Source organism: Macroventuria anomochaeta, assembly GCF_010093625.1.
Source record: "Macroventuria anomochaeta strain CBS 525.71 unplaced genomic scaffold BU25scaffold_3, whole genome shotgun sequence".
Taxonomy (NCBI): Eukaryota; Fungi; Ascomycota; class Dothideomycetes; order Pleosporales; family Didymellaceae; genus Macroventuria; species Macroventuria anomochaeta.
Window position 1 is genome coordinate 1,107,743 of NW_022985364.1, and position 22,440 is coordinate 1,130,182.

Here is a 22,440-nt window from a genome sequence, read left to right on the forward strand (position 1 = left end):
GCGCGCGTGAATCCGTAGTGGATTCAGACGTACAATGAAGAGTCCACTCACCGCGATATCATGCTTGCTATCGCGTATGCAGATAACGGCATGTACCAGAACCTCGTTAAGGGCTGGTTGTTTTGTCTTCTTGAGGGGAGGAAGCATCGGATGACGCTTATTCAGTCTACCATCGATCCATTTGGAGCCGATGACGGTTGATGTGAGTCAAACGACCCTAAGAACGTCCATCGATCGACTAAGTGAAAACATTGTCTTCCTTCTCGCCTTAATATTTCCTACCCCTGCACATTTTTTGACAATCAACATTACCCAGATCTTGTAAATGCACTCAACCACCAAAGCACTACCAATTCACAGGGAGCGGGAAATGGACAATGAATTCTGAAAGCATGCTTTTGATAGTGTATTGAAGGATTTGTTTGCATGCGCGCATAATGCAGAAGCAAGAATGGGTATAGTGAGGAAAAGTAAAGGTAAATACATAGTACGAACAAGCAAGTGACAATGACTGAGGGCCCACCACAATCTACCCCCTCCATTCTCCCATCCTTAGTCCGATGATGTACGAACGATCTTCGGCACCGGTATTGTGTTGTCGGTAGGTGTCACGGCATAGTAGCGAATGCTCGATGTGCTTGTGCTTCGTTGCCTGCCCGCTGGTCTTGAGCCCTCCGAGACCGGGCTCAACATCATTGTGCTGAACGTGCTGTTGCTGTTTCTGCTCACCGCACTGATGTCGCTGCCTACGCTTGCGGCCGGTTTTGGTGTCTGTGTGTTGATGTGCAGAGGCACAAGCGGTGCGGGTTCTTGGCTGACACGCTTGTATGCTGTATTCGTGTCTGCGTTATCGACGTACACCGTGACACTGCTGACTCTCTCGCGGCTGAACATGCTTGATTTGCGCTCGTCACCTTCCAAGAGGCTTTCTTTTGCGGGTGTTGTCTGGCCGATCTTCTTGTGTTGTCGGTGTCTGTAGACGAAGAAGGCTATCGTAGCAAGGATGACGCCAAGGGCGAGGGCACTGGCGACTGTTGTGAAAGCGATGTTGGCGGGTTGCCAGTAGTTTGCCTCAGGCTTCGATGTAGACGAAGGCTCGGCGGAAAGGTTGTTGTCCACCGGTGTGGGAGCCATAGCGGAGGTCGTGGACGATAAGAATGATGGGAGGATAGTCCGCAGGAGTTGCTGGAGCAGGATGTTCAAAGTCCGGAAAGTTGTTATATAAGAAGTGTATTGGAGACTGAATGGCGTAATTGATGTAGCACAAGAGGTTAATTACGCCATGCAGAGCTGAAACAGCTTCAAAGTCCGGTATTGAGATCGACCTGTTGTTGTTGCTTCTGAGTAGTTGCTGAAAAGTAAGATTGATGTCTGACCGTCAGGCAGGAGATATATCTTTCCATGAAATGAGACAAACGGTGCATGGGCCCGTTGCGTCCTGATCGTGGTGATGCATCTTGAGGCAGGCGCCCAACCTTGCTCATCTTGGTCTGAAGTAGCGAGGGCTCAGCCTCAGCACCTATGGGGAAGTGGGCCGTTCGATTCATGACAACTTGAACGCCATTTGCGCCCCTACTTTCTCCCATGTGGGTTTGAAATAGCCAAGAAACTGTGGACAAGTATTGGAGGACTTGGTGCAGATGCAAGGAAAGGAGCCTACCGCATGGCGGTGGCTCAGGCTCAGAGCTAAAGGCCCCAAAGTCGCCATTGCATTGTCAGAACGCGAGCCTGCATGTGACGAACCAGTCACATTGTCTCAAAGCTACTCGTGCGAGCCACATTATGTGCGTTTGCCGAATCCATCTGCGCGGCTGAGTGACTGTTCAGCTCGTGACACCATGGATGTCAAATCGGCTGCTCAATCGACAACTTTCCGTTTGCGGTCATTGTCCTCACGAACAGCAAAAGATTGAACATTTCCATCCGGGGGATGCTCGCAACGTTCAGACTTGTGCTTGAGCAATGAACTCCACAATGAACGTGCGCACAGCCACGTGCGCTAAACGAAATGACAGAAACGACGTGATTCGATGGGGGAGGCAGTTCGCCTTGCGATGCCGTGTTTCTGCTGTGAATCTGCCTGATGAAGTGGTTCCTGGTAGGCCTGATTGACGAAGTTTGTGCAGAACGTGGAATCGATCTTGCCAAAAGCACTCTCGTGAAGCAAGAGCTCGACAAGACGGAGATGGAAGACCAGATCGTACAGCCACATTTTCTATTCGCATCGTGAGTGGCCTGCCTCGCGATGCATCACTCCTTCGGCGGTTCTGCGGTCATGGTAGGTAATGCAGCGTGAGCTGTTTGGTTATTCGAGAGCCAACGAACGTGGTGGAGGAGTAAGAGAGTCTGGCAGCGACAAGCCGTCATGTTGGACCCTTGTTCCTCGCGTCAGTCAGCCACCACCTGAATGCTTATTTTTGTACCTCCACACCGCAATCCGCAGTCACACATGCGCAGCGCAGTCAAGCAACGACAAGTCTTCCAAGAACTATTGAGATGGTGATATGATGTGAAAGTCTATTCGATATTCTCTTCTAGGCTACCGGCAGCCTTCTACTCTGGACAGGTACGCTGCATCTCCTCCAAAAAGAACTCCCGCAGTTGTGTCTTCTCATACTCTTCCAAATGTTCGTAGTACAGGGTATTAAGCCCTTCTGGCCCATTGTCCAGTACGTCCTTCATATACTCGTCAGGGCCAGGACATAGATGTCAATCCAGTTTTGTCTGCAAGAGTTTGGGTATTTCGCACGAGGCCCAGAAAGGTACGGTTGGCACGCATTCCCAGTCCATGATACCAGATAGTTCGTGATTTTCCTCGATGAAGATGTTGTTTGCGTGCAGATCATGGTGGCGCAACACAAAAGCTTCGGGCACATTGGCAGGATAGATTGTAGAAAGTAGCTCCAGTAGACGCTGGACTCGGGCCTTGGTGGCTTCGGGGTACAATATGGGTTTGGCACATCGTCTGAGTCCGAATCTAAGCCTTCTGAATCCTCTATGGCTGTGACTGGGTCGTCAGTAGCCAGGAAGTACAAGCGAAGGCATGTACGGAGCCAATCTTGGATGCTCTCGAAAGGTCCTTGTTGAAGTGGGTGGAAAGTGTGTTGTATTGTGGCTGAGCAGAGGCTCGATTATATGGAAGGGGCTCTCCGGTGATATAGGGCAGGAGTATTTGGGTTGTTTATCGTTCTGATTGGGACTAGGGTCAATAGCTTGTATGGGCGGTCTCTGACCCAGGTTTTTCGAATATAGACAAGAAACACATTTAACCAAGATCATATTTCAATAGATGCTAGCCTATCATGTGATGGCGATTGGTGGATACCTTCACTCCCTCCGACAGTCCTCGACTCACCTCGAACTTTGAATGATTCCCCCAGAAGAATGGTTGGTCAACAATCTTTCCTAGGCAGAACTCGTTCTCTGGGCTGAAGTGTTCATGGGCGAGCAACACAGTTTTCGCAGCGTCTGCTGGAGGAAGTTGTCGGAGGTGAGAGGTTGTGTACAGATTTCCCAAATAATTGAAGCGCTTCTGGAAGAGTTGTCCAATGTAGGAGATGATCTTGCGCACTAGAAGTTCCTTCTTCAACCAGGACATGGACCGCCAGCGCTCGTTGAGCTTTGGACCAGGCACATGGTTCATAATCATCCACTCAAAACCGAGTTTATTATTGTGTGGTGCTTTGAATTTGAGCACAGAGGGAGTCGGGATGTCAGTATGTCGTTAAACGTACTCAATGGTGGTGACCTCGCTCAACGTTTTGAACTGTGGTTGCACCGGCACGGGGATGCGCATAATGTAGTGTGCATCCGCGCTACACTGCACAATATACACCTTGTTGAAAGCCCCTTCCGCTAGGAGAGTCGCCACACAATATGTTTCATCTAGATGTTGAGCTCGCGACGGACGATTCGTCCGATGGCCTGGGTATCGGGCTCCTTCACCCACACTATCTCTAAATTTCCGAACCAGTCGTACTGCCATCCCAGGGCAGCCTGATCGTCCATCGTAGGTAGGCAGTTATTGGATTGTCCATTATCTTTGTGATTGGTTGGAGCAATGTTGGATTCATGGTATTGGTGTTGGTTGTTTGTGTGTTGAATGGGCAGATGGAGCTGGAGCAGACGAAAGCTTTTAAGTAGGAGAAAGCGTGTAGTCCGCGCGCAAGACAAACGGTGAATGTATCACGTTGACTACTAGGTCACAATGTCGGAACTTGGAATGGATGCTTCACTGCCTCGAGTCCTCAATGTGACGGCTGAACCGTCAGCCAGCCACCCTACCACCATGGGCCCCCTCCCTCGTAAGATCGTGAACAGCCCAGGTTCTTGCTGGCCACCACGACAAGCTCCCGACAGCTGCTCAACCGTACATCCCCATCAGTACATAATCAACGACTTCGTCAAGTAACATCATGAGACCTACCAAGACCCTCCGTGCGTGGATCGATAACATCCCCGACAACGAGCTCGAGGGTGGCATCCGCGACCATGGCACCATCTGGGAGGATCGACCTCACCAGAACTTCCGCCTAGACAGCCAAGAGGTCATCGCTCGTGCAGGTGAACCGGTCATGTACGACATTCAAGTTCAGGTCAACAACCAATGTACGATCTCAACCTTCAAGAAGGGCAAGAGCGTGTTCGGCGAATTCTTCGCCTGGATCCTCGCTCATGCCGACGACCCTTGGTCTGCTCAGAAGGTCCGAGATGAGCTCAAAGCTACCGTCACGGTGTTCCTCTGACGCGTCCTGGTAACAAGTTAAAGTAAGTTGTTCCGTCTCAGGTAACCTCGGGTGGCATACGACGGCGTTCACGTTTTCCAGTCTTCTGGGGTTTACGGTACATACTGTTCTCATGAACATGGTGCGGCGTTACGAGAGTGTGTAAACTACACGATTATATCAGTACTCCTCATACAGGTGGAAGGGACTAGATAGCGAAATCAACGTTTTCTTACATGTGCACACCTCATACTTTGTCGACAAGCTCTTAATTGTGATCTTGTGCAGTCGTGTAGAGGGTTCGTGGTGAGAGCAAAGGCTGAGATATCCAATATGCATTCCCATGAGTACCTATCCTTCATACAACATCTTCCTGCCTATCCTTCGCCCCCGTATCCAAACCTTCACTGAATGTGCAACTATCAATCCTTCAACCCCCCTTTTGCCTTGTATCCAACAGCAAGGGTATCGTAGAATGTGATAAGATATAATTATCCTTTCCCAGACAAGGCGCGGCATAATGTTATGTACAGTGCCGCCGTTCCACCTCCACTGTACGAGAAGAGAAAGAATTCAATCGCGAACAAAACGCGACAGGGTATAGAACAAAAGCGTTGATCAGCCTACGGAATGGCGAGTACTGGTATTTGGTGTTGTGTTGTATGATGGAAACCATGGTAAGAAGCGTAGCAAAGGAGCGTATTAGACACTAGGCTTCGGCCGTCAAATCATAAAAGATGCTGCAGCGGTGGCATCTGTTTGAGGTATGGGGTGGTGTGATGGTTTGTGTTGTTTGTGCGTATACAAAAGTCCGCGGTGGGTATCAAAGGTCGCAAATGAGAACTGAAGATCGTGCCGATTCCGGGGGGAGGGGGGCATTGTCATGGCGGCGTTACGGTTTCTCTGGAGAGGTGTTGATGAGTGTGCTCGACCCTGAAGACTTCATGCCTGGTGTTCGCATGTAAGACGGTCGTGGTATCGAGGTCTTCTTCTTAGCTTTCGATGGTTTAGACGATGTCAGTGCTGAGGAAACGTCTGCACGAGGTCCGTCATAACCGAATCGAGTCGACGGCGTGGAAATTTCGGGCAGGGTCGAGAAGAATGTGTCCGGAGATGCAGGCAAAGACGACAAGACTAGAAGAAGTTAACGAACTGCATGGACTGGGATGGCCTAGGAGCTGGGAGATCCTTTATCACCTCCAGGCCCATGTCCACTATCCGTGCTGTCCCCTTCGATTGTCTTGCGCCAGTGCTGTGGCAAGCATACGCAGACCAGCGGGAAGGCTTTAATGTCGCTATCAATCTCAGTCTGCGATCGTCGGCTACCGTTGCTAACGCCTGAGTCGCGTTGTTCAGCCTTCCTTGCCTCCCACTGTTCTGCTGATTCGGCTAGCCTGACTCCGGTCGCCCAACCATCGTCCCAGATGCCAACGACCTTGAGCATGTCTCCACGCTCCAACTCGAACTCGTCGCCGGCGCGTGGTTGGTAGGCCCACAGGGTGGCAACGGTGTCATTGGGGTGAATGTCGTCTTGTGAGTAGTAGTCCTTGAAGAATTGCAATTGCTCGGACTGCCCAGAGGCAACGCCATCAGGGCTCGAAAAGTTGCGTCCATCCGATCCGGACTGAGGCGAGTTGGTGCTCGACTCGAGGGCCGAACGACTTGATAGGGACCCTTGACGCTTGGGAAAAGCTGTGGCACCAGCGAAGTGGTGGTGTCTCGAATCTGGCGAGTCGTAGGCACTCTGGGAGCTGCCAAACGCTGTCATAGCCATATCTCTGTCGCTGTGGTGATCTGAAGATGACGAGCCTTCCAGAGCAGACATACGTTGTACACGGGCACCGGGCACGACCGCTGGTGGAAGCTGACCATCACCTCCGTAGCTCATGGGTGGTCCTTTCGCAGAGTGTCGTGATGGTGACGGCGTGTTTAGAATGCTGCCAGTTTGGCTTTCCTTCCTCCTACGTGCGCGGCAGCAGAAGTATATAAGGGCTGCAAGGACCAGTGCTACTCCTATGACTACACCGACAGCAATACCCGCAATAGCACCTCCAGAAAGTCCGGACTGAGACCCATCTGACGCAGCTCCATTCGAGGCAGTTGGGGCAGCCGTCGAATTGCTGGTAGGGAACAGCGGCGGCATCGACACCGTTGTTGGTAATTCAACACCCACGCAACGTGCTTCGACATTCGAGTTGATACAACACGAGCTGGTCGAGTTGACAGTGCTGTCAGCGCAGTAGGAGCACAACCCTTGCAAATTCGAACCATAGCCGCATTCGCTGGGTTCGTTACGCACTGCTTCGATACAGCTGCCACTGAGTGAGTTGGCCGGTAATGAGCAGCGGGTGAAATCGGCCCGTATTTGAGAGTTTGCGTTGCTGCCAGGGGTACCACACAGTTCTGGTGTCGACACTACCTCTTGCTCACTGGTCGCAAAATCGGCCTGCAAACTGTTAGGTCACAACGCTACGACACCTGTGAGAAACCATACATACACAGGCACTTGCACAAAGTGGTGTCGAAGCGGCGTCACTTAGACCACATGGCTCTCTTGAGTTCTGTACGATGGCGTTACAAAGCACTGTGGTCGTGTAGCGAGCATACAGGTCGGTAGTGTTACTGAGGTCGACGCTGGAGCAACCTAGAATATTTTGATATCTGTACAGCTATAAGTACTGGATCACCGGCGATATATTAAAGTTTGAAAGACATTGAACTCACTGTCGTTGTGTGTAAGTGGTCGAGATATAAGATCGCAATTGATTGTCGAATGTCTGTACGTCTGACACAAATGACAGGAAGGAGCTGCTTCACGTCAATTGATGCTCCAATCAAGTTTGACCTGATCCAACATACAAGTCTCCCGTCAAATTCGTGCTGATTGATGCCGCGCTAAAAGCTGGACATGTCGACGAGCCTTGCAGCGAGACGCAGTTTGCTTGGGCCATTGTTGTTGTTACAGACGCGGCGAGAGCGAGAAGGGTGAGAGAGCCGGACGTAGTGCGCAATTGCTTCGGTCGACGAGGTATTCTATTCGATTGGCGAGGCTTGTGGGTCGATGGACATTGTAGAGCGTGATCGCGGTGGCTGTGAGACATGTCGAGCTATTGTCGCGCGTCCGCCCAATTTGCCTGCGCAAGGCAGATCCGGGGTCGTGGGGCAGCGGTGAGGTGTTGACGGCGACGAGGTACGGTCAATAGCAGACGCGCAGCTTCACGAGTCCATCCGAGGTAGCGTAGATAGGGCGTATGGGGGCTAACGTGTATGCAAAGTAGATTACTAAATTGGAGACCGCGAGAAATGATGTTCTCGAGGGCTACGAAGGGAAAGAGCCGGGCTCTACCGCAACAGAGAAAGAGCGTATCGAGTGGGGAGCTGCGACGGGCGTGAGCCTTGAAGGAAGAGGAACATGGGGGAGCAGTCCGCGAAGAGACGCTGCACGGCTACGGCCCACTAACAATTCGTGCAGGGACTAGGCCGATATGCCTTGTGAGGCATGATTGGACAGACCCATGCGCGCCGAAATGAGGTCCAGCTAAAATAATCTCTCCGAAAGCCTCAGACCCGTCTCACGTTGCTGCAGCTGCCTCGATTGCAGCTCTTAATGCAGGATGATGGACAGCTGTCAACTGATGATGAACTCTGAAGTTACAGTTGATGGCCTCGTGTCACCTCGCGTCGGGAGCGAGCAGATGTCCTTGCTGGTGCGAACGCTACACAGACCACGCCAGCAAGCAAGACAACGCTTGCCGGCATCCATCAGAGCACCTGCCAACTTCAGACGAGCCTCATATTCTCTACTCAGTTTCCATTGCTGTGGTCGCAAACACTGCATGAAGTCTGCGTTGTGCCTGATAAGATGCATTCAGATATCCCACCAGCTTCACCTTTGGTCAAACGCACCGGTAAACGGTATATGCCATCTAGCGCTTCATTACCGTTTAGCAACGCGTCTTTGGATTTCCTCACTTGACCTTAGGCGCACAACAGCCATGTGGTAGCAGTCGAACAAAGGTCTACGTGTGCATGTAACATGTTTCACAGGGCTGTTAGCGATGCTGTAGGTCCCAGCATCTGTTGATCTGCCGGTTCAGCATCGTTACACAGCAACGGCGCCGCCTTCCCTGCTGGTGCCGTCCCGCTCCGCGCTTGCCCAGGTGCACTGGTCCCTGAACCAAACTTTGCCCCATGACGATCATCGCTTGCACATTATCCAGCATGAACTGTACAATGCACAAGTCGACTGTGGTTGACGCTGCGACGCTTTCTCGAATCCTGAGCTCTAACTTTGACATCTTGTTCCATCGCAGCCTCCACCACCCGCGAACTGAGCCTTACGACTCAGGCCGAACTTACTTGACGAGTCCAGGACGAAACTCTGCTCAGGATCGCAATTCTTCATGACTGCTGGTGACAGGACTTGCGGCTTGAAAACCCCGTTCACTGTCTGCAATCAGGACGTGCAACGGGAACACCTGAATGTTGACATCTCGACGATATGGATTCGAGAGCAAAACCCAATATGCCTGTGCGCAGCAGTCACTCGAGCACTTATTCAGAAGAGACAGAACTACGACATGCCTCTGACGGCGGCTGAGAAGACCTGACCTCATCTCAAGCTGGACTCTATTGCTTCCGTGTTGAAAGCAATTACTCTTTTGGGAGCGTCACAGCTGGGACGGTTCTCCTTGTGTCCAATCGTTTACGCAGTATTAGCGCCTTCCTGCAGTTGAGCTTGGGCAGCTGCGTGCAACCCTCTTGATTGTCTGAGCCTCAAAGCCTCGTGCTCTCAGCACTAGCGCTCGAAGATCAAATTGCCTACAATATATGCCTACAATATCTGACCAACAAGAAGTCATCCGGACGGGCGAGACGATCAACACATCAGACTATCGAGCTTGAATGCGTTTTCAAATTCTTCGGCTTTCTATCGTCCGATATTGGAAGTGCTTCGCCGAGAGATGCGGCTTCTAGAAACGACCGACGGCCGCACGTACAACCTAACGAAGGACTTTCTTCGCAAGGATGAGGTTCCTGCTTACGCTATACTTTCGCATACCTGGGACGCAGACCAAGAAGTAACCTTTGACGACATAGTCGAAGACAACAAAAACAGGTACAGCAAGCTGCGTGCTTCTCTCCGATTACGACCACGTCCCGGCAAAAAGGGCTATTACAAGCTTCAATTCTGTGCAAGGCAAGCGAAGCGTGATGGGCTGCGCTATTTCTGGGTGGACACTTGTTGCATTGACAAGAAGAACCTCGCCGAGCTACAGAAAGCTATCAATTCCATGTTCAGTTGGTACAGAGATGCAGCTAAGTGCTACGTCTTCTTATCGGATGTGTCAATAGCTGGACGAAAAGAGAATAGCGAGTCTCCTGCTTGGCAATTGGCCTTTGCGAAGAGTCGTTGGTTCACTCGAGGCTGGACTCTTCAGGAGCTACTGGCTCCGGCTGTGGTAGAGTTCTTCTCACGAGAAGGCGTGTACTTGGGCGACCGTCTCAAGTTGAAGCAACAAATCCACGATATCACGGATATCCCATCACGTGCTCTGTGTGGAGCTTCCTTGGACGAGTTCGGCATAGATGAAAGACTGTCCTGGGCAGTAGAACGCCAGACCACCCGCGAAGAGGATGAAGTGTACGCACTGCTCGGCATATTCGGCGTCAGCCTACCTTTCATTTATGACGAAGGATATGATAAAGCTTTAAGGCGACTTCTAGACGAGATCGCCAAAACTCATGTGGCCCCTATCGACCAGGATTGCCAAGCGAGACGTATGTTGAAGTCCACAGTGCCATTTCAGCGTGATGACGACTTCATTTCCCGCGACACTCTGGGCGCTGTACGCCGTATGTGCACAAGGCCTACAGCTCGTGCAGCCCTTGTTGGTCTTGGGGGTGTTGGGTGAGTAGTATCGACTCTCGACCTCACAGATAGTGCTGACTACAAGGACAGAAAATCTCAAATTGCCATTGAGTATGCCTATCAGGTGCTTAATGAGTCGCCTGATACATGGGTGTTCTGGGTACACGCAGAAACACAGGAGAGGATCAATGAAGGATACCTTGAGATCGCCAAGAAGACCAAAATGGACGGCTGGAATGATCCCAAGGCGAACGTCATGCAACTTGTGAGCACTTGGCTGCGCAATGAAGCAAATGGAAGATGGGTAATGGTGATTGACAGCGCCGATGATGCGAGTGTATTCCTCCACGACACTCCAGCATCTCGTGCGGTCTCCATCACCGCATCAACAACGATGGAGCCATTGTTTTCTTCTTTCCTGCCACAACCATCAACCGGCTCGGTCCTCATTACTTCGCGCAGCCACGAGGTTGCTTATAAGCTTACAGGCGCCGAAACCAACATTGTTGAGGTTGGCCCGATGAACGATCAGGAAGCATTTGCTCTTCTCCAAAAGAAGTTTACATTCGCTGTGCAAAGAGATGAAGCTGATGCGTTGATCAGTGCCCTCGATCACATGCCCCTCGCACTCACTCAAGCAGCGGCCTTCATCAATCGGACCCCACGCATGAGCATCTCGAGGTATTTGAAAGAAATTGATCACAACCGAGCACGCCTGCTGGACAAAGCCTTAATAGATATCCGCAGGGATGTTCAGGCATCGAACTCAATCATGACGACATGGCAAATTTCATTCGACTACATACGTGAGCGGTCTTCGACGGCTGCTCGGCTGCTGTCGCTGATGTGTCTTTTTGACCGGCAGGGAATTCCTAAATCGATTCTTCAGGGCAAGTATGCAGAGCATGAGCATGGGAGCCTAGACTTTGAACACGACATGTACATGCTGACTAGCTTTTGCCTCGTCAAAGCAAGCGCGGATGAAAGCAGCTTCGAAATGCATGGGCTCGTGCAATTCTCTATGAAGAAGTGGCTTGAGCTAAATAATGAGCTGGAATACTGGAAGGAGATATACGTAGCACTCATAGACAAGAGCTTTCCAGTGGGACGACCGGAGAATTGGTCCATCTGCCAGACATTGTTCCCGCATACTCAAGCTGCGCTGGATAATCATCCATTCGACGCGGATGCGTTAGAGGCGTGGGCATCGATATCCTTGAAAGCGGCTGGGTATATGGGCGAGATGGGGGAGTATAGCAAGGCGTATAAACATGCTCTTGACTCTCTCGACGTCCGGGAGATACTACTATGGCCGGAAGATCCAGATATATTCGATAGCCTCAACAGCGTTGGGGTGGCGTTGAGCAGATTAGGCCGATACGAGGAAGCAAAGACGATGTACCAAAGGGCGGTGGAAGCGAAAGAACGAGTACTTGGTGCGGATCATCTTGATACACTCACCAGCATGCTCAACCTTGCAAGTCTATACAACGACCAAGGGCACTGGACGGGCGCTGAAAAGCTACTCCAGCAGGTTCTGGAGGTGGTCAGAAAGACGGAGTCCGAGGCAGGTCGCTGCTTGACACTGTCTACGCTTACAACCCTCGCAACCACGCATAGTAAGCTAGGCCGCTCCGTGAAAGCAGCAGAACTAGGGCTCCAAGTCCTGAAGGCCCGTGAGACAGAACTTGGAACCGACCATCCCACAACCCTGACCGTGAAATGCAACCTAGCCTCCACGTACAGCCACCAAGGGCGCTTCAACGAGGCCGAGGAACTATATCTCCAGGTCCTCAAAGTCCGCGGACTGAACCTCCACGCAGAAACAGAGATACTCGTCACTAAGGCTCATCTGGCTTCCATCTACAAAGCCCAAGGCCGCTGGACCGAAGCCGAAAATCTTCAACTGGAAGTCATGAGCACAAGCAAAACCAAACTCGGCCCGGTTCACCCGGATACGTTCTACGCCATGGGCAACCTAGCCGGGATATACTGGACACAAGGCCGCTTCTCAGAAGCCGAAGCGCTGCAACTTCAACTCTTAGACCTTCGTAAGGCAACACTCGGAGAAGAGCATCCGTCGACACTGGACACTAAATGCAGTCTCGCAGCAACATACTGGAGTCTCGAACGTTATGAAGAATCCGAAGCTCTCACTCTTGAAGTCCTCAAGATCCGAACAGCGAAACTAGGAGACGAGCATCCACTGACGGTGGATAATAAAGCGAATCTCGCATCCACATATAGGGACCAAGGGCGATTTAAAGATGCGCAACAACTGGAGGAAGTTGTGCTCAAACTGAGGAAGGAGACGTTGGGGGAAGCGCATCCGAGTACGTTGGGCAGTATGGGGAATCTGGCGGTTACGTATCATCGGCAGGGGTGGGTTGAGAAGGCGTTCAAGTTGATGGAGAATTGCTATGAGGGGCATGTGAGGGTGTTGGGGGAGGGACATCCGATTACGGTAAGGTATAGGGAGGGGTTGGAGAAGTGGCGGAGAGAGGATGGACAAGGTACGAGGTAGGGTTCGTGGTGTAACAAATAGAGTTCTTGACTCTACTTTGTCAGTGAGTTGATAAAAAGCTGCATTGCTAACGTCTATTTCTGTATCTGAGCGAACGATGAGCATACAGTCAAGTGGCACATGGCGACTCCCAAACGCCTTGCTCTATGCGCAGAAATATAGCAACAGGTCCTCTCAGACGCTTCAGGAGCTGGACGTCATTTTCTCTACATGTCCCCCGAAATCACACAATGATTTCCCTGAACCTCTTCAGTGGTGCTGACTTGCTTTGGTATTTGCATCAGCGTCGCGGTATGCGAGATTCTCCTTCGCTGCAGCCTGCAGCTGCTTTGTTGGCGTCAATTTCTTCTGCGCATCGAGCTTCTTCTGGAGGTCGCCGGTGGAGTTCTTGTTTGCGCGTGCCTGGGCTGTGATGTTAGCTATGCGCTTCGATCGTACATGTGCAGCGCAATGCGTACTGCGCGGTACCAGCTCCTTGCACAAGACTCGGCGCGAACCCTCCAGTCATTCATCTGAACATCGCTTGGCCGAATCGAGTCGTCGCAGAGCTGATACCACGCACCACCACCGCTCAATCACATGTACGCCCTCATCAACGCCGTCCTTCTTCCCCCACTCTTCTTCAGTGTACGCACCTCTGCAGCAGCGGCCGCCGCCGATCTGGGATCGCTCCCCGAATTGCTCTCTCCCAGTGTCCTCGGCGGTCCTCCAACAGTGCGCTTTTGTGTTGACCCTGCATTCGCAGTCACTGGGACCGAGGCCTTCGTTGCAGGCGCGGGGGCCGATCCCAGGGTTCGGCCGGGGCCGTCGAAGCCGTCTTTGGACTGTTTGCCGCAGAGGTTACCCATCGGTGTCGCAGGTGTAAATTGAGTGTTTGAGGTCAGGAGAAGTGTGGAGGTGGAACAGCGAATGGAGCTGAGGCGTAGTGCGGAGGTCAGCCTCGTGGTTCCTCATGTGGTGGGGGAGTGGCTGTGCGTGCCGTGAGCTGGGAAGAGAGGTGCCAAGGACCTGGTTCTTGGATGCAGCAGGTCAAGATGGCTGGATGCCTTGGACTGAGAGACATTTCAACAAGGACTCTTGCTGTTGTGTGGAGGTGATCCATGGTTGCGAACATCCGTTAAGTGAGACAACTGTGTGATGTTTGACGCTGGCTGTTTGACAGCGCTCGAGCTCGAGGCCTTTTGTGCCCCTCTGTCACGTGCGCAACTACTTTGTCTGACGAGGCTGTGGATTTGAGGCTCCTTCACAGGGTCTCGCTGTGCTTAACAGCGACTCGAACATCAACTGTCGATGCACCTGCAACTGTTCAGTTCGGCGAACGAGCAACAGATCGTTTCTTCGGGCGCGACAAGGGTCGAAGCCAATGACCACACGGCAGAATCGCTTACAAAGTGGATCACCATCACCACGCTATTCACTCTTCTGAGCACATGGCTCTTTTTGCGCCGGAACAACTCTCGTGCTGCCGTTGAAGCACAGAAGCTCTCAACGAGACGCTGTGCTCAATGGTGTGATTGCACTTGCCCCGCTACTTCTTCTTCGACGCTCATGCCCCTCTCTTTCCAGCGAACCGGCGCAGCGCATATTTACAACTGAGTACCCGAATGTCCTCAAATGTCACAAGTCTTGGCACGTGAAGGACTGAGATATCACCTTTCTATACCGACGACGTACGTCCCCGACAATCTTCCGCATGCCATCATGGCTCCGACTAACGGTTCTCCAGACCCTGATCTCGACGAGGGTTTCTTTGATTCCATGTTCACTTCCCTAGCTGCCCCGCTCGCTGGATCAAAGCGAGATGCGGCCGTCATGAGCGGTGATGACGCCCAAAGCCAATCGCTGTCCCAGGCGACGGCTACGGGCCAGAGGGAGTACCCAGCTGAACACGTCAATCCACAAGTTTTGTGTTGCAGTCACTGCCCGGAAGTGCGCCCGTCTAAGCGCAGGGCTTCAGCGCACAAGGTTGGCGAGTTTCACAATCTGACGGCAGAGTCGCACCCACCCATTGGCACAGACCAGCAGTTCCCAGACGACTGCTTCGAGAAATTCTGCCAGGAGTGCAACTTCGATGCTACTTGTCCGCCGGACTGCGAGCTGGCGTGTCCTGGCGAAGACGTCTGTGATGCTGTCTGCACGCCGGACGATGCCTGCTTCGATCCTCACTGCTCACAGAGTCCCAAGCAATGCTCAGACGGCTGTGTCGACCCTGAGTGTACCAAGCTGTCATGTCCGGACCAACCGTGCTTCTGCCAGAAGTGCGATGCTCAGCCTTGTCCTTTAGGTGATCCGAACAACGACTGTCACTTCGCACACTCAGCGCCTACTGGTGCTGGTACCATATACTGCTACGACAACGCACCTTGTCACTTCCAAGAGCAGTACCTGGGCCACACCGGTTCGCTTGCAGCATACGAGACCTACCCGTGCTTCTCTCAAGCCCACACACATCTCACCGGAGACAGTGCCTCAACACACGCCTCTACCGCGCCTACACCTCTGCTATCGCCCAGCAACTACACCTCACTTGAGAGTGCTTTCACCAGCGAACCTTCTCCAGCACCTGGGCAGGCTGCCTTCGCTAACAACTGCTTCCTCAACATTAGTGGAGATCACTGCCACATCGGCAACTCCTGCTGTCATGGACCAAGCAGAGCATGTGGAGACCGCCCTTCGGCGTCTCAGCAAAACCTCGACTTGTGGAACACCTCTATATCTCAGGGCAATGGACTGTCGAATGGCTTCATGAACTTTGGCCTCCATAGTCATCCCACCTCACCGGTAACGATGAGTGGAATGTCGAACAGAGACATGTTCAACAACCAGTTCGACAACTCGATGATGGGCTTTAGCAACAACACTTGGATGCTCCCTGACTCCTCTTTCGGAAACAACTTTCCCAACGGCATGGGTGCTAGCAAACTGGACTTCCTAGCCTCGGCCATCCAAAACGAGATAATGAGTCCCATGAACTCTCTCACCACCACACCCTTAATAGACACTACCTCAATCCTCGACACTCCAACACACTCCAGCACACCATCAGGCGACTCAAACTGCGTCTGCAAATGGCAACACGCCCCCGCCCTCCTCTGTCTCGCCGTCTTCCCCTCCGCCTCCGCCCTGCACAAGCACATCAAAACCGCACACGTGGACAACTGCACATCCTGCTACTGCCAGTGGGAAGGCTGCGACGCGTCCGCCAAAGACTTCAAGCAGCGCTCCAAGCTCTCGCGTCACTTGCTCGGACACGCAGGCTACCGGCCCTACGCATGCAGCTACGCAGGCTGCGACAAGACGTTCGCCACGAACCAAGCAAAGGATAACCATGAGCGTACGCATACGGGAGAAAGACCGTATGTGTGTGATCGATGCGGGTATACGACGACGACGCATACGCAGTTACAGACGCATATTAGTGCGTTGCACGAGGGAAAGAAACCACATAAATGCCGGTTTTGTGAGTTTACCTGTGCGGATAGCAGTAATTTAAGTAAGCATGAGAGGACGCATCAGGTATGCCACTACAATCCCCTCCTTTCCATCCGCCAGACTAACATTTTGTAGACTCTGCGCCCGTACCGCTGCCCTCACACCAACTGCACATTCAAGCCCGACTGCCGCTGGGAGAATCTCAAGCGGCATCTACGCCGCTCCGGTCATTGTCCGGAGCTGCTGGTCGAGGCAAGCGAGGAGTACAAGTCGTACAGAGAGAGCGTACGAAGAGAGATTGATGAGTGGCATAAGAGGAATGGGGATGAAGGTACAGGGAAGATGAGTCGAAAGAAGGGCAGAGGTTCAGTCGGCTAGCTTCCATGCATTTTGAATCGGGTTGAGGATGGAGATTCTTGCTTTGGCAATATTGCAGCATTACTTGCTTGTCTAGAGCATCTTCAAGAAAAGTAGACGATACCATTGATATATAGCATCATCAGAACAACGAACATATGATAGCGATCAGCCATCACCTTGAACCATCACCTTGAACCATCACCTTGAACATCTCCTTCCGCTCTGTTTCCAACGCAACAAGGCAAGACACAGATTGTCACATCACATCGAGATTGCAACGTTGGTATTTAACTTTTTGATTATGCAGGCCGTACTCTATGCCATGCAACCTTCCACCCCGCCCAACCGTCTAGAGAGGAGTGGTAAATCCAGGGTATTTTACAGCTAACGAAAACGGTCGCAGAAATATGCCCAAGAGATACCATCGCTGACAAACATGTACAGTAGCACACCATCGCGACTGCCGAAGCAGTCACGAGTACGCCGTCCGCCCTATAGATATCTCGCTCGAAAACAAACGCCGCGCTTGCAAAGTATAAGCGATTTGAAATAAAACAGAAATTGTGATGTGCCCAGCCGCACCGTGGAAGGTGGGGGCGTTTTGAAGAGTCTTTTAGGCCGTCGCGGAAAGGGTAATAAAAGAAGTATGTTCTGAACCCAACCCCGATTGTGGAATAATCCAGGGCGAAAGAAGCGAAGACACAAACACTACACTCTGCACTGAAGCAGCTAACGCAGCTTACGCAGCTATCTCAGCAGGCTGCCTACCACCACCAACAAGCTCAAGAATCTTGCCAGCAACGGCCGCCGGGTACCCTCGAGAAAGACCCTCATTGACAACAGCCATAGCAGCAGTGCGGTCCTCAACAGCCATGTAAGCGCGCGTCATAGCCTCGTAGGTGCTAGGCTCACGCTTCGACTCGGGGACAGACTCGTAGATAGCCTTTGCCTTCTCAATATCCTGCGCCAGCGCCCAGCCGTGGATAAGGCTGTTGGCAATGTACGGCGTCATCTCGACACGACGCGCGCGCATGTCCGCGAGCACAGTGTCGGTGTCGGCGATCTGGTGATTGGCGACCATGGACTCGAAGAGCGCTTGGTACAAACACGCTTGCGGCCTGATGCGGGCATCGGCGAGCACGGTGTGGAACAGGCGGCGTGCGCCTTCCATGTCGTGCGCGACACAGCCCTTGGCGTGTATGAGCGAGGAGTAGTGGACTGCTTCTGGTACGGCGCCGGCGGTGCGGACTTGCTCAAGCACAGACTCGGCGGCGTCCATGTCGACGGGCTCGAGGGTGGCGTAGGTGTCAATGAGGAGCTTGTAGGTGTGTGTGGTGGGCTCGATGCGCTTGGAGCGCATGCGCTCGTAGTAGGCGAGGACCTTGCTGCGGTCGTGCTTGGTAGTGAGGAAGAACTGCATCATGCTGTGGTAAGGGGCAGGACGTGGCTTGTAGTTGGGCATACTCTCCATCTCCTCGAAAAGCTCCTCGGCGAACTTCTCGTCGCTGACTCGGCAGAGAGCGTTGACGATGGTGCCATATGTAACGGAGGTAGGGCGGATACCGAGGTTGCGCATCTCTGAGAAATAGAAGAGGCAGTCGTCGATGCGACGAGCCTTTCCAAGCTTGCCAATGAGTGCATTGTAGAGGAAAGATGATGGCTCAACGCCCTCAGCCTTGGCGCGGAGGAAGATCTTGACAGCCTCGGTGGCCTCGTCGAAGGTTTTAGTAGACTCCTTAAGCGTAGTGATGTAGAGACCGAAGGTGTTGGCAGTAGGTGCAGCACCCATGTCGAGCAGGTCCTGGTGGTATCGACCGGCAAGGTCGCGCTGACTGCAAGTGAGGCATGCAGCAACCATGGCATCAAGAATGGTAACCCAGCCATAGCGCACAATGCGGTACTGGGGGAGGAGTGGAACATCCTGTTTAGCAAGGTTGAGGATGTCGTGAGCCAAGGTCAGGCGGTCCTCCTTCGCAGCAGCAGTAATGAGCTTAGCGTATGTGAAGAACCGTGGGTGGCGACCAGCTCGACGCATGTTCTTGAACTTCATCAAAGCCTCGTTGAGGTGAGACGCGGTGCGACCGTAGGTCTTCTCGAGCAGCTCAGTGATGGCGACAGAGCCCTTGTTGTCGGTGGATGCAGCGTACGGATCGTACTGATCCTCAAAGGTTGGCACAGCAGGTGCGACAGGCGCCTGGGCAGGGTAAGCAGCAAACGGAGCAGGAGAGTACATCGACTCAGGTGCTGGGTGCTTGTAGCTGTACCATCGGTGCTGAAGGTCACCACGGTCAAGCGTGGCAAGCGCCTTTTCGACAAGACCTGATGTAGTCTTGTTGACAGGCGTGCCGACAGAGGTGATGACCTCGAGAAGATGGGCGAACCGAGCAGCATGGGCAGCGTCGACTTCCGCACTCTGGAGGATGATTCCAGATTGAACCTGCATCAGAAGCGTGACGTCGTCGAAGTTGAGTTGCGCGATAGCCTCAGGTCCCATTCCAGATAATAAATGGTGAGCAACTGGGGTGACTAGGCCACCGTTCTCAATCATCGTCCACATCAGCTCCATGCTGGCCCGCGGCGGAAGGAAGATGCCACGCTTCATCATGAACTGACCCATAACCTCAATAGCCTCGTCGATGTGCTCGACGACCTCCATCTTTGCCTGAGATCCTGACTGTGTGTCGCGGATGCGATCAAACATCTGACGACCTTGGCGGAGACCACGCTCAGCCTGACCGCCACCAATGAGAGCAATGCTGTGCATAGCAGTGGGCTCGATGAATTCGGGCTTGGTAGGCGAGAGCTCGAGCATCCTCCAGAAGATCTCAGCAGCTTCAATGTTTCCATTGCGGGTGTGCATAGCGCCCATGGCCATCGCCGGGCGAGCGAGATCGACTTCAGCAGGAAGAGCATCAAATGCTTCGGTAGCGACATCTATGACATTGCAGTCCGCAGCCTTGATACAAATAGCAGCCATGGCGATGTGCTGTGCCTGAGGGCTCAAAGACTCGATGGCGTGGACGTACGCCTCCTGGAATGAGCCCTTCTTCAGCCAGGTCGGCAGAAGAGCCTTCAGACCGACAATGTCACGGAGGGATGTGACATCCTCAGGGGTGGCAAGTGCGGCCTCGACCTTGGACAAGAACTTCTGGCCACTCTCCATGCGATCGCAGATGGCGTAAGCCTTGATCAAAGCAGCATATACATCCTTATCCTTTCGGACGAGCTGAATGCTACCGTTGTCGTTCGCAACTGCAAGGGCCTTGTACTCGTCAAAGCACTCAACAGCGCTCCTCAGATCACCAGACTTGCCAAAAGCGTGGATCATGGGCACGAACATGTCCGCAGGCGGTGTCACTTTACGCGATTCCATGTGCGAATAGATTCGAACCATGTCCTCCACGCGCTCGCCCTCAGCACAAGCTGTGACAAGCAGACGGTACGTCTTTTCGGAAAACTTCTGGCCAGCCTCGACCTTTATAGCTGCATCGAACAGCTTCACGGCAACGGAGAGCGAGCCATCTTCAGCAAGGATGGCGTAGTCAGTTTCATTCGACTGGAGCATGAACTTGCCCTCCTCTTCCAGGCCACCGTAACGGAGACGCTTCTCCTCGTAGACCTGGCTCATTGAGACGACCTCCAGCGATCGCATGGAAAGAAGCTCGATAAGGGCTGTGTAAGTCGCTGTGTCAGGTGCGACACGTCGACGAAGCATGTCTGAATAGACATCAAGGGCCTTGGGCACAACCTGGTGCTTTGTGCGCGGCAGATTGATCGCAGCCGAGAGGAGGATGTTGTAAGCAGCGACGGATGGCTTGACTCCATCAAGGAGCATAGCCTCGAAGACGGCTGGTACCTCAGCATACTTGCGGTTTGCTGCGAGCTTCTCAAGCTGCGCTGTGTACTCCTCGATCTCGTCGAAGGGACTGGGAAGAAGCGATGATGGTGGAGTGTAGTTAAGGGTTGTCGAGTTGGCAGCGTCCGAGAGTTGTGCAGGTGTTTCTGACCGTGTCTCCTGGATTGGCGATAGTTGTGTCTCCGCGTCTTTGATTGCCTCGTTGACTGCCTTGATCTTAGCCGCCTCTTGCGCGATCGCCTCATCTACCTGAGCAAGCGCAATCTGTTCTGCTTGCTCATCGCCCACAGCCTTCCTGAAATCCTCTATCTGGCTCGTGCTGTATGCGCGATTGACCACAGCACGGGTAGGAGTGGGCTCTAATGCCTCTTCAACCGCAGCTTCCGCCGCTTTCGCATCGGCTGCTTCCTTGGATGCATGCTTAGGGTCGTACTCGATAAGCTTGCGGAACTGATACTGTGACCATTCCTTGTCTTCTGTCTTTTGCGTCTTCTGCCATGCTGTGTAGTAAGCAGCAAGTCCGGAATCCTGGTGCTCGTGTGCGCGTGCGGTGTCGAGCGCCTTTATTGCGCTCGTAGTAGAGTTCGAGGCGAAAGCATACTGCTGCTTGTGACCTTTACGGTATCGGTCGTGTTGGAGAGTGGCGAGAGGGTTGTTCTGGGAGACACCAGCGACTACGGACTGAGCGTAACCATGGGTGAAGCCTTTCGCAAGACTCGTACGCGCGAGGGAGAAGCTCTTAAAGACCATTTAGGAGGTGGAGCAGCCCTTCAATTGTGAAGGTGAGACTGATTGAAGTCAGTATATACAATTGAGATGGACAGTCAATGATGAAGACGTTGCGATTGATTCTCGAGTCCACTCGCGAAAGTTGCCAGAGTTCTGGTGTCTAGGCAACAACATATCGCTCGCGTGCGCATTCCTCAAAGTCGAAGCAATTCCACAAATACTGTCAGGAATACGTACTGGTATCCTCAAGATCGCCCGGCGATGTTGCAGGTTCATTTGACGACGACCGCCAAACAAACGCGCTGCAAGGGAATTTTAAGGAATGTGTGTTGGGTGGAGACCTGGGTAAAGCTCACTAAGCTCTACTGCAGACCCGTATCGTGTATGTCGACAACAACAGATCGATTGGGTAAAATGGAAGTAACAAGTAAACGAGAGGCTCGCTGAGGCCAGAAGGAAGTAATATCAGCCACGAAGGCAAGTCGTTAGCGGGAGTCACAGGCAAGAGTCGAAGATTCGAGCACTCAGATCGTACTCGTCATGGGAGGGTAAGAAAGGCCGACGCGACAACGCGCTAAGCTCCCTAACTTTTCTCGTGCAGTAGTACGCTGTACCGCGTCCGGTCAAGCGGATCCTGTGGCTCAGCTCGAAACACTCAAATATGACCCGTCACGGGGAGATTGAGGGAGCCTCCGGGCGAATCGGGAGGCGTGCCATTCAGATGTCGGTGGCGGCGTCTTTGCTGTCACCGAGCTCGTCTAGGAGCACTAGGTGACTCAGTCAGCGGGACGAGAAAGCAACGGCAGCGCAGCGGCACTGCACGGCTGCACCCTGCCTCAGCCTTGCACGCAAGAGGAAAGAAACCAGAAGGGAGCAGCACCTGATGTGCAGAATCCTTAACGCCGGGACCAGAAACTGGAATGCGATGAACGTCTCGAATCTT

General features: G+C 52.8%; 9 protein-coding genes across 9 annotated transcripts; 5 read left to right on the plus strand and 4 right to left on the minus strand.

Moving 5' to 3' along the window:
• Positions 1-350: 350 nt before the first annotated feature.
• Positions 351-1,218, minus strand: BU25DRAFT_146074 (uncharacterized protein). The gene has a single exon (XM_033700610.1). The coding sequence runs from the start codon at positions 1,132-1,134 to the stop codon at positions 553-555; it is 582 nt and encodes a 193-aa protein (XP_033566459.1). The 5' UTR covers positions 1,135-1,218; the 3' UTR covers positions 351-552.
• Positions 1,219-4,294: 3,076 nt separating this feature from the next.
• Positions 4,295-5,042, plus strand: BU25DRAFT_146092 (uncharacterized protein). The gene has a single exon (XM_033700612.1). It carries the CDS (start codon positions 4,416-4,418, stop codon positions 4,743-4,745), a length of 330 nt encoding a protein of 109 aa, XP_033566460.1. The 5' UTR covers positions 4,295-4,415; the 3' UTR covers positions 4,746-5,042.
• Positions 5,043-5,352: 310 nt separating this feature from the next.
• On the plus strand, positions 5,353-5,792 carry BU25DRAFT_146090 (uncharacterized protein). The gene has a single exon (XM_033700611.1). It carries the CDS (start codon positions 5,462-5,464, stop codon positions 5,687-5,689), a length of 228 nt encoding a protein of 75 aa, XP_033566461.1. The 5' UTR covers positions 5,353-5,461; the 3' UTR covers positions 5,690-5,792.
• Positions 5,793-5,895: 103 nt separating this feature from the next.
• Positions 5,896-7,675, minus strand: BU25DRAFT_331877 (uncharacterized protein; the record flags this gene model as incomplete). The annotated part of the gene is made up of 4 exons (XM_033702418.1): positions 5,896-7,170; positions 7,223-7,385; positions 7,449-7,532; positions 7,584-7,675. The coding sequence occupies 4 exons, from the start codon at positions 7,673-7,675 to the stop codon at positions 5,896-5,898; spliced, it is 1,614 nt and encodes a 537-aa protein (XP_033566462.1).
• Positions 7,676-9,688: 2,013 nt separating this feature from the next.
• On the plus strand, positions 9,689-10,474 carry BU25DRAFT_326134 (HET-domain-containing protein; the record flags this gene model as incomplete). Its single annotated transcript, XM_033702293.1, has 1 exon — positions 9,689-10,474. A coding segment is annotated over one exon (786 nt), but the record flags the coding sequence as incomplete, so codon positions are not given.
• A 33-nt stretch (positions 10,475-10,507) lies between these two features.
• Positions 10,508-13,120, plus strand: BU25DRAFT_331897 (TPR-like protein; the record flags this gene model as incomplete). Its single annotated transcript, XM_033702419.1, has 2 exons — positions 10,508-10,635; positions 10,687-13,120. 2 exons carry the CDS (start codon positions 10,508-10,510, stop codon positions 13,118-13,120), a joined length of 2,562 nt encoding a protein of 853 aa, XP_033566464.1.
• BU25DRAFT_384100 (uncharacterized protein) lies at positions 13,078-13,968 on the minus strand (the record flags this gene model as incomplete). Its single annotated transcript, XM_033704316.1, has 2 exons — positions 13,078-13,522; positions 13,756-13,968. 2 exons carry the CDS (start codon positions 13,966-13,968, stop codon positions 13,370-13,372), a joined length of 366 nt encoding a protein of 121 aa, XP_033566465.1. The 3' UTR covers positions 13,078-13,369.
• Positions 13,969-14,802: 834 nt separating this feature from the next.
• On the plus strand, positions 14,803-17,082 carry BU25DRAFT_406815 (zinc finger protein). Its single transcript, XM_033705372.1, has 2 exons — positions 14,803-16,636; positions 16,688-17,082. The coding sequence occupies exons 1-2, from the start codon at positions 14,822-14,824 to the stop codon at positions 16,928-16,930; spliced, it is 2,058 nt and encodes a 685-aa protein (XP_033566466.1). The 5' UTR covers positions 14,803-14,821; the 3' UTR covers positions 16,931-17,082.
• A 308-nt stretch (positions 17,083-17,390) lies between these two features.
• Positions 17,391-21,888, minus strand: BU25DRAFT_406817 (uncharacterized protein). Its single transcript, XM_033705373.1, has one exon. It carries the CDS (start codon positions 21,516-21,518, stop codon positions 17,652-17,654), a length of 3,867 nt encoding a protein of 1,288 aa, XP_033566467.1. The 5' UTR covers positions 21,519-21,888; the 3' UTR covers positions 17,391-17,651.
• Positions 21,889-22,440: the final 552 nt, after the last annotated feature.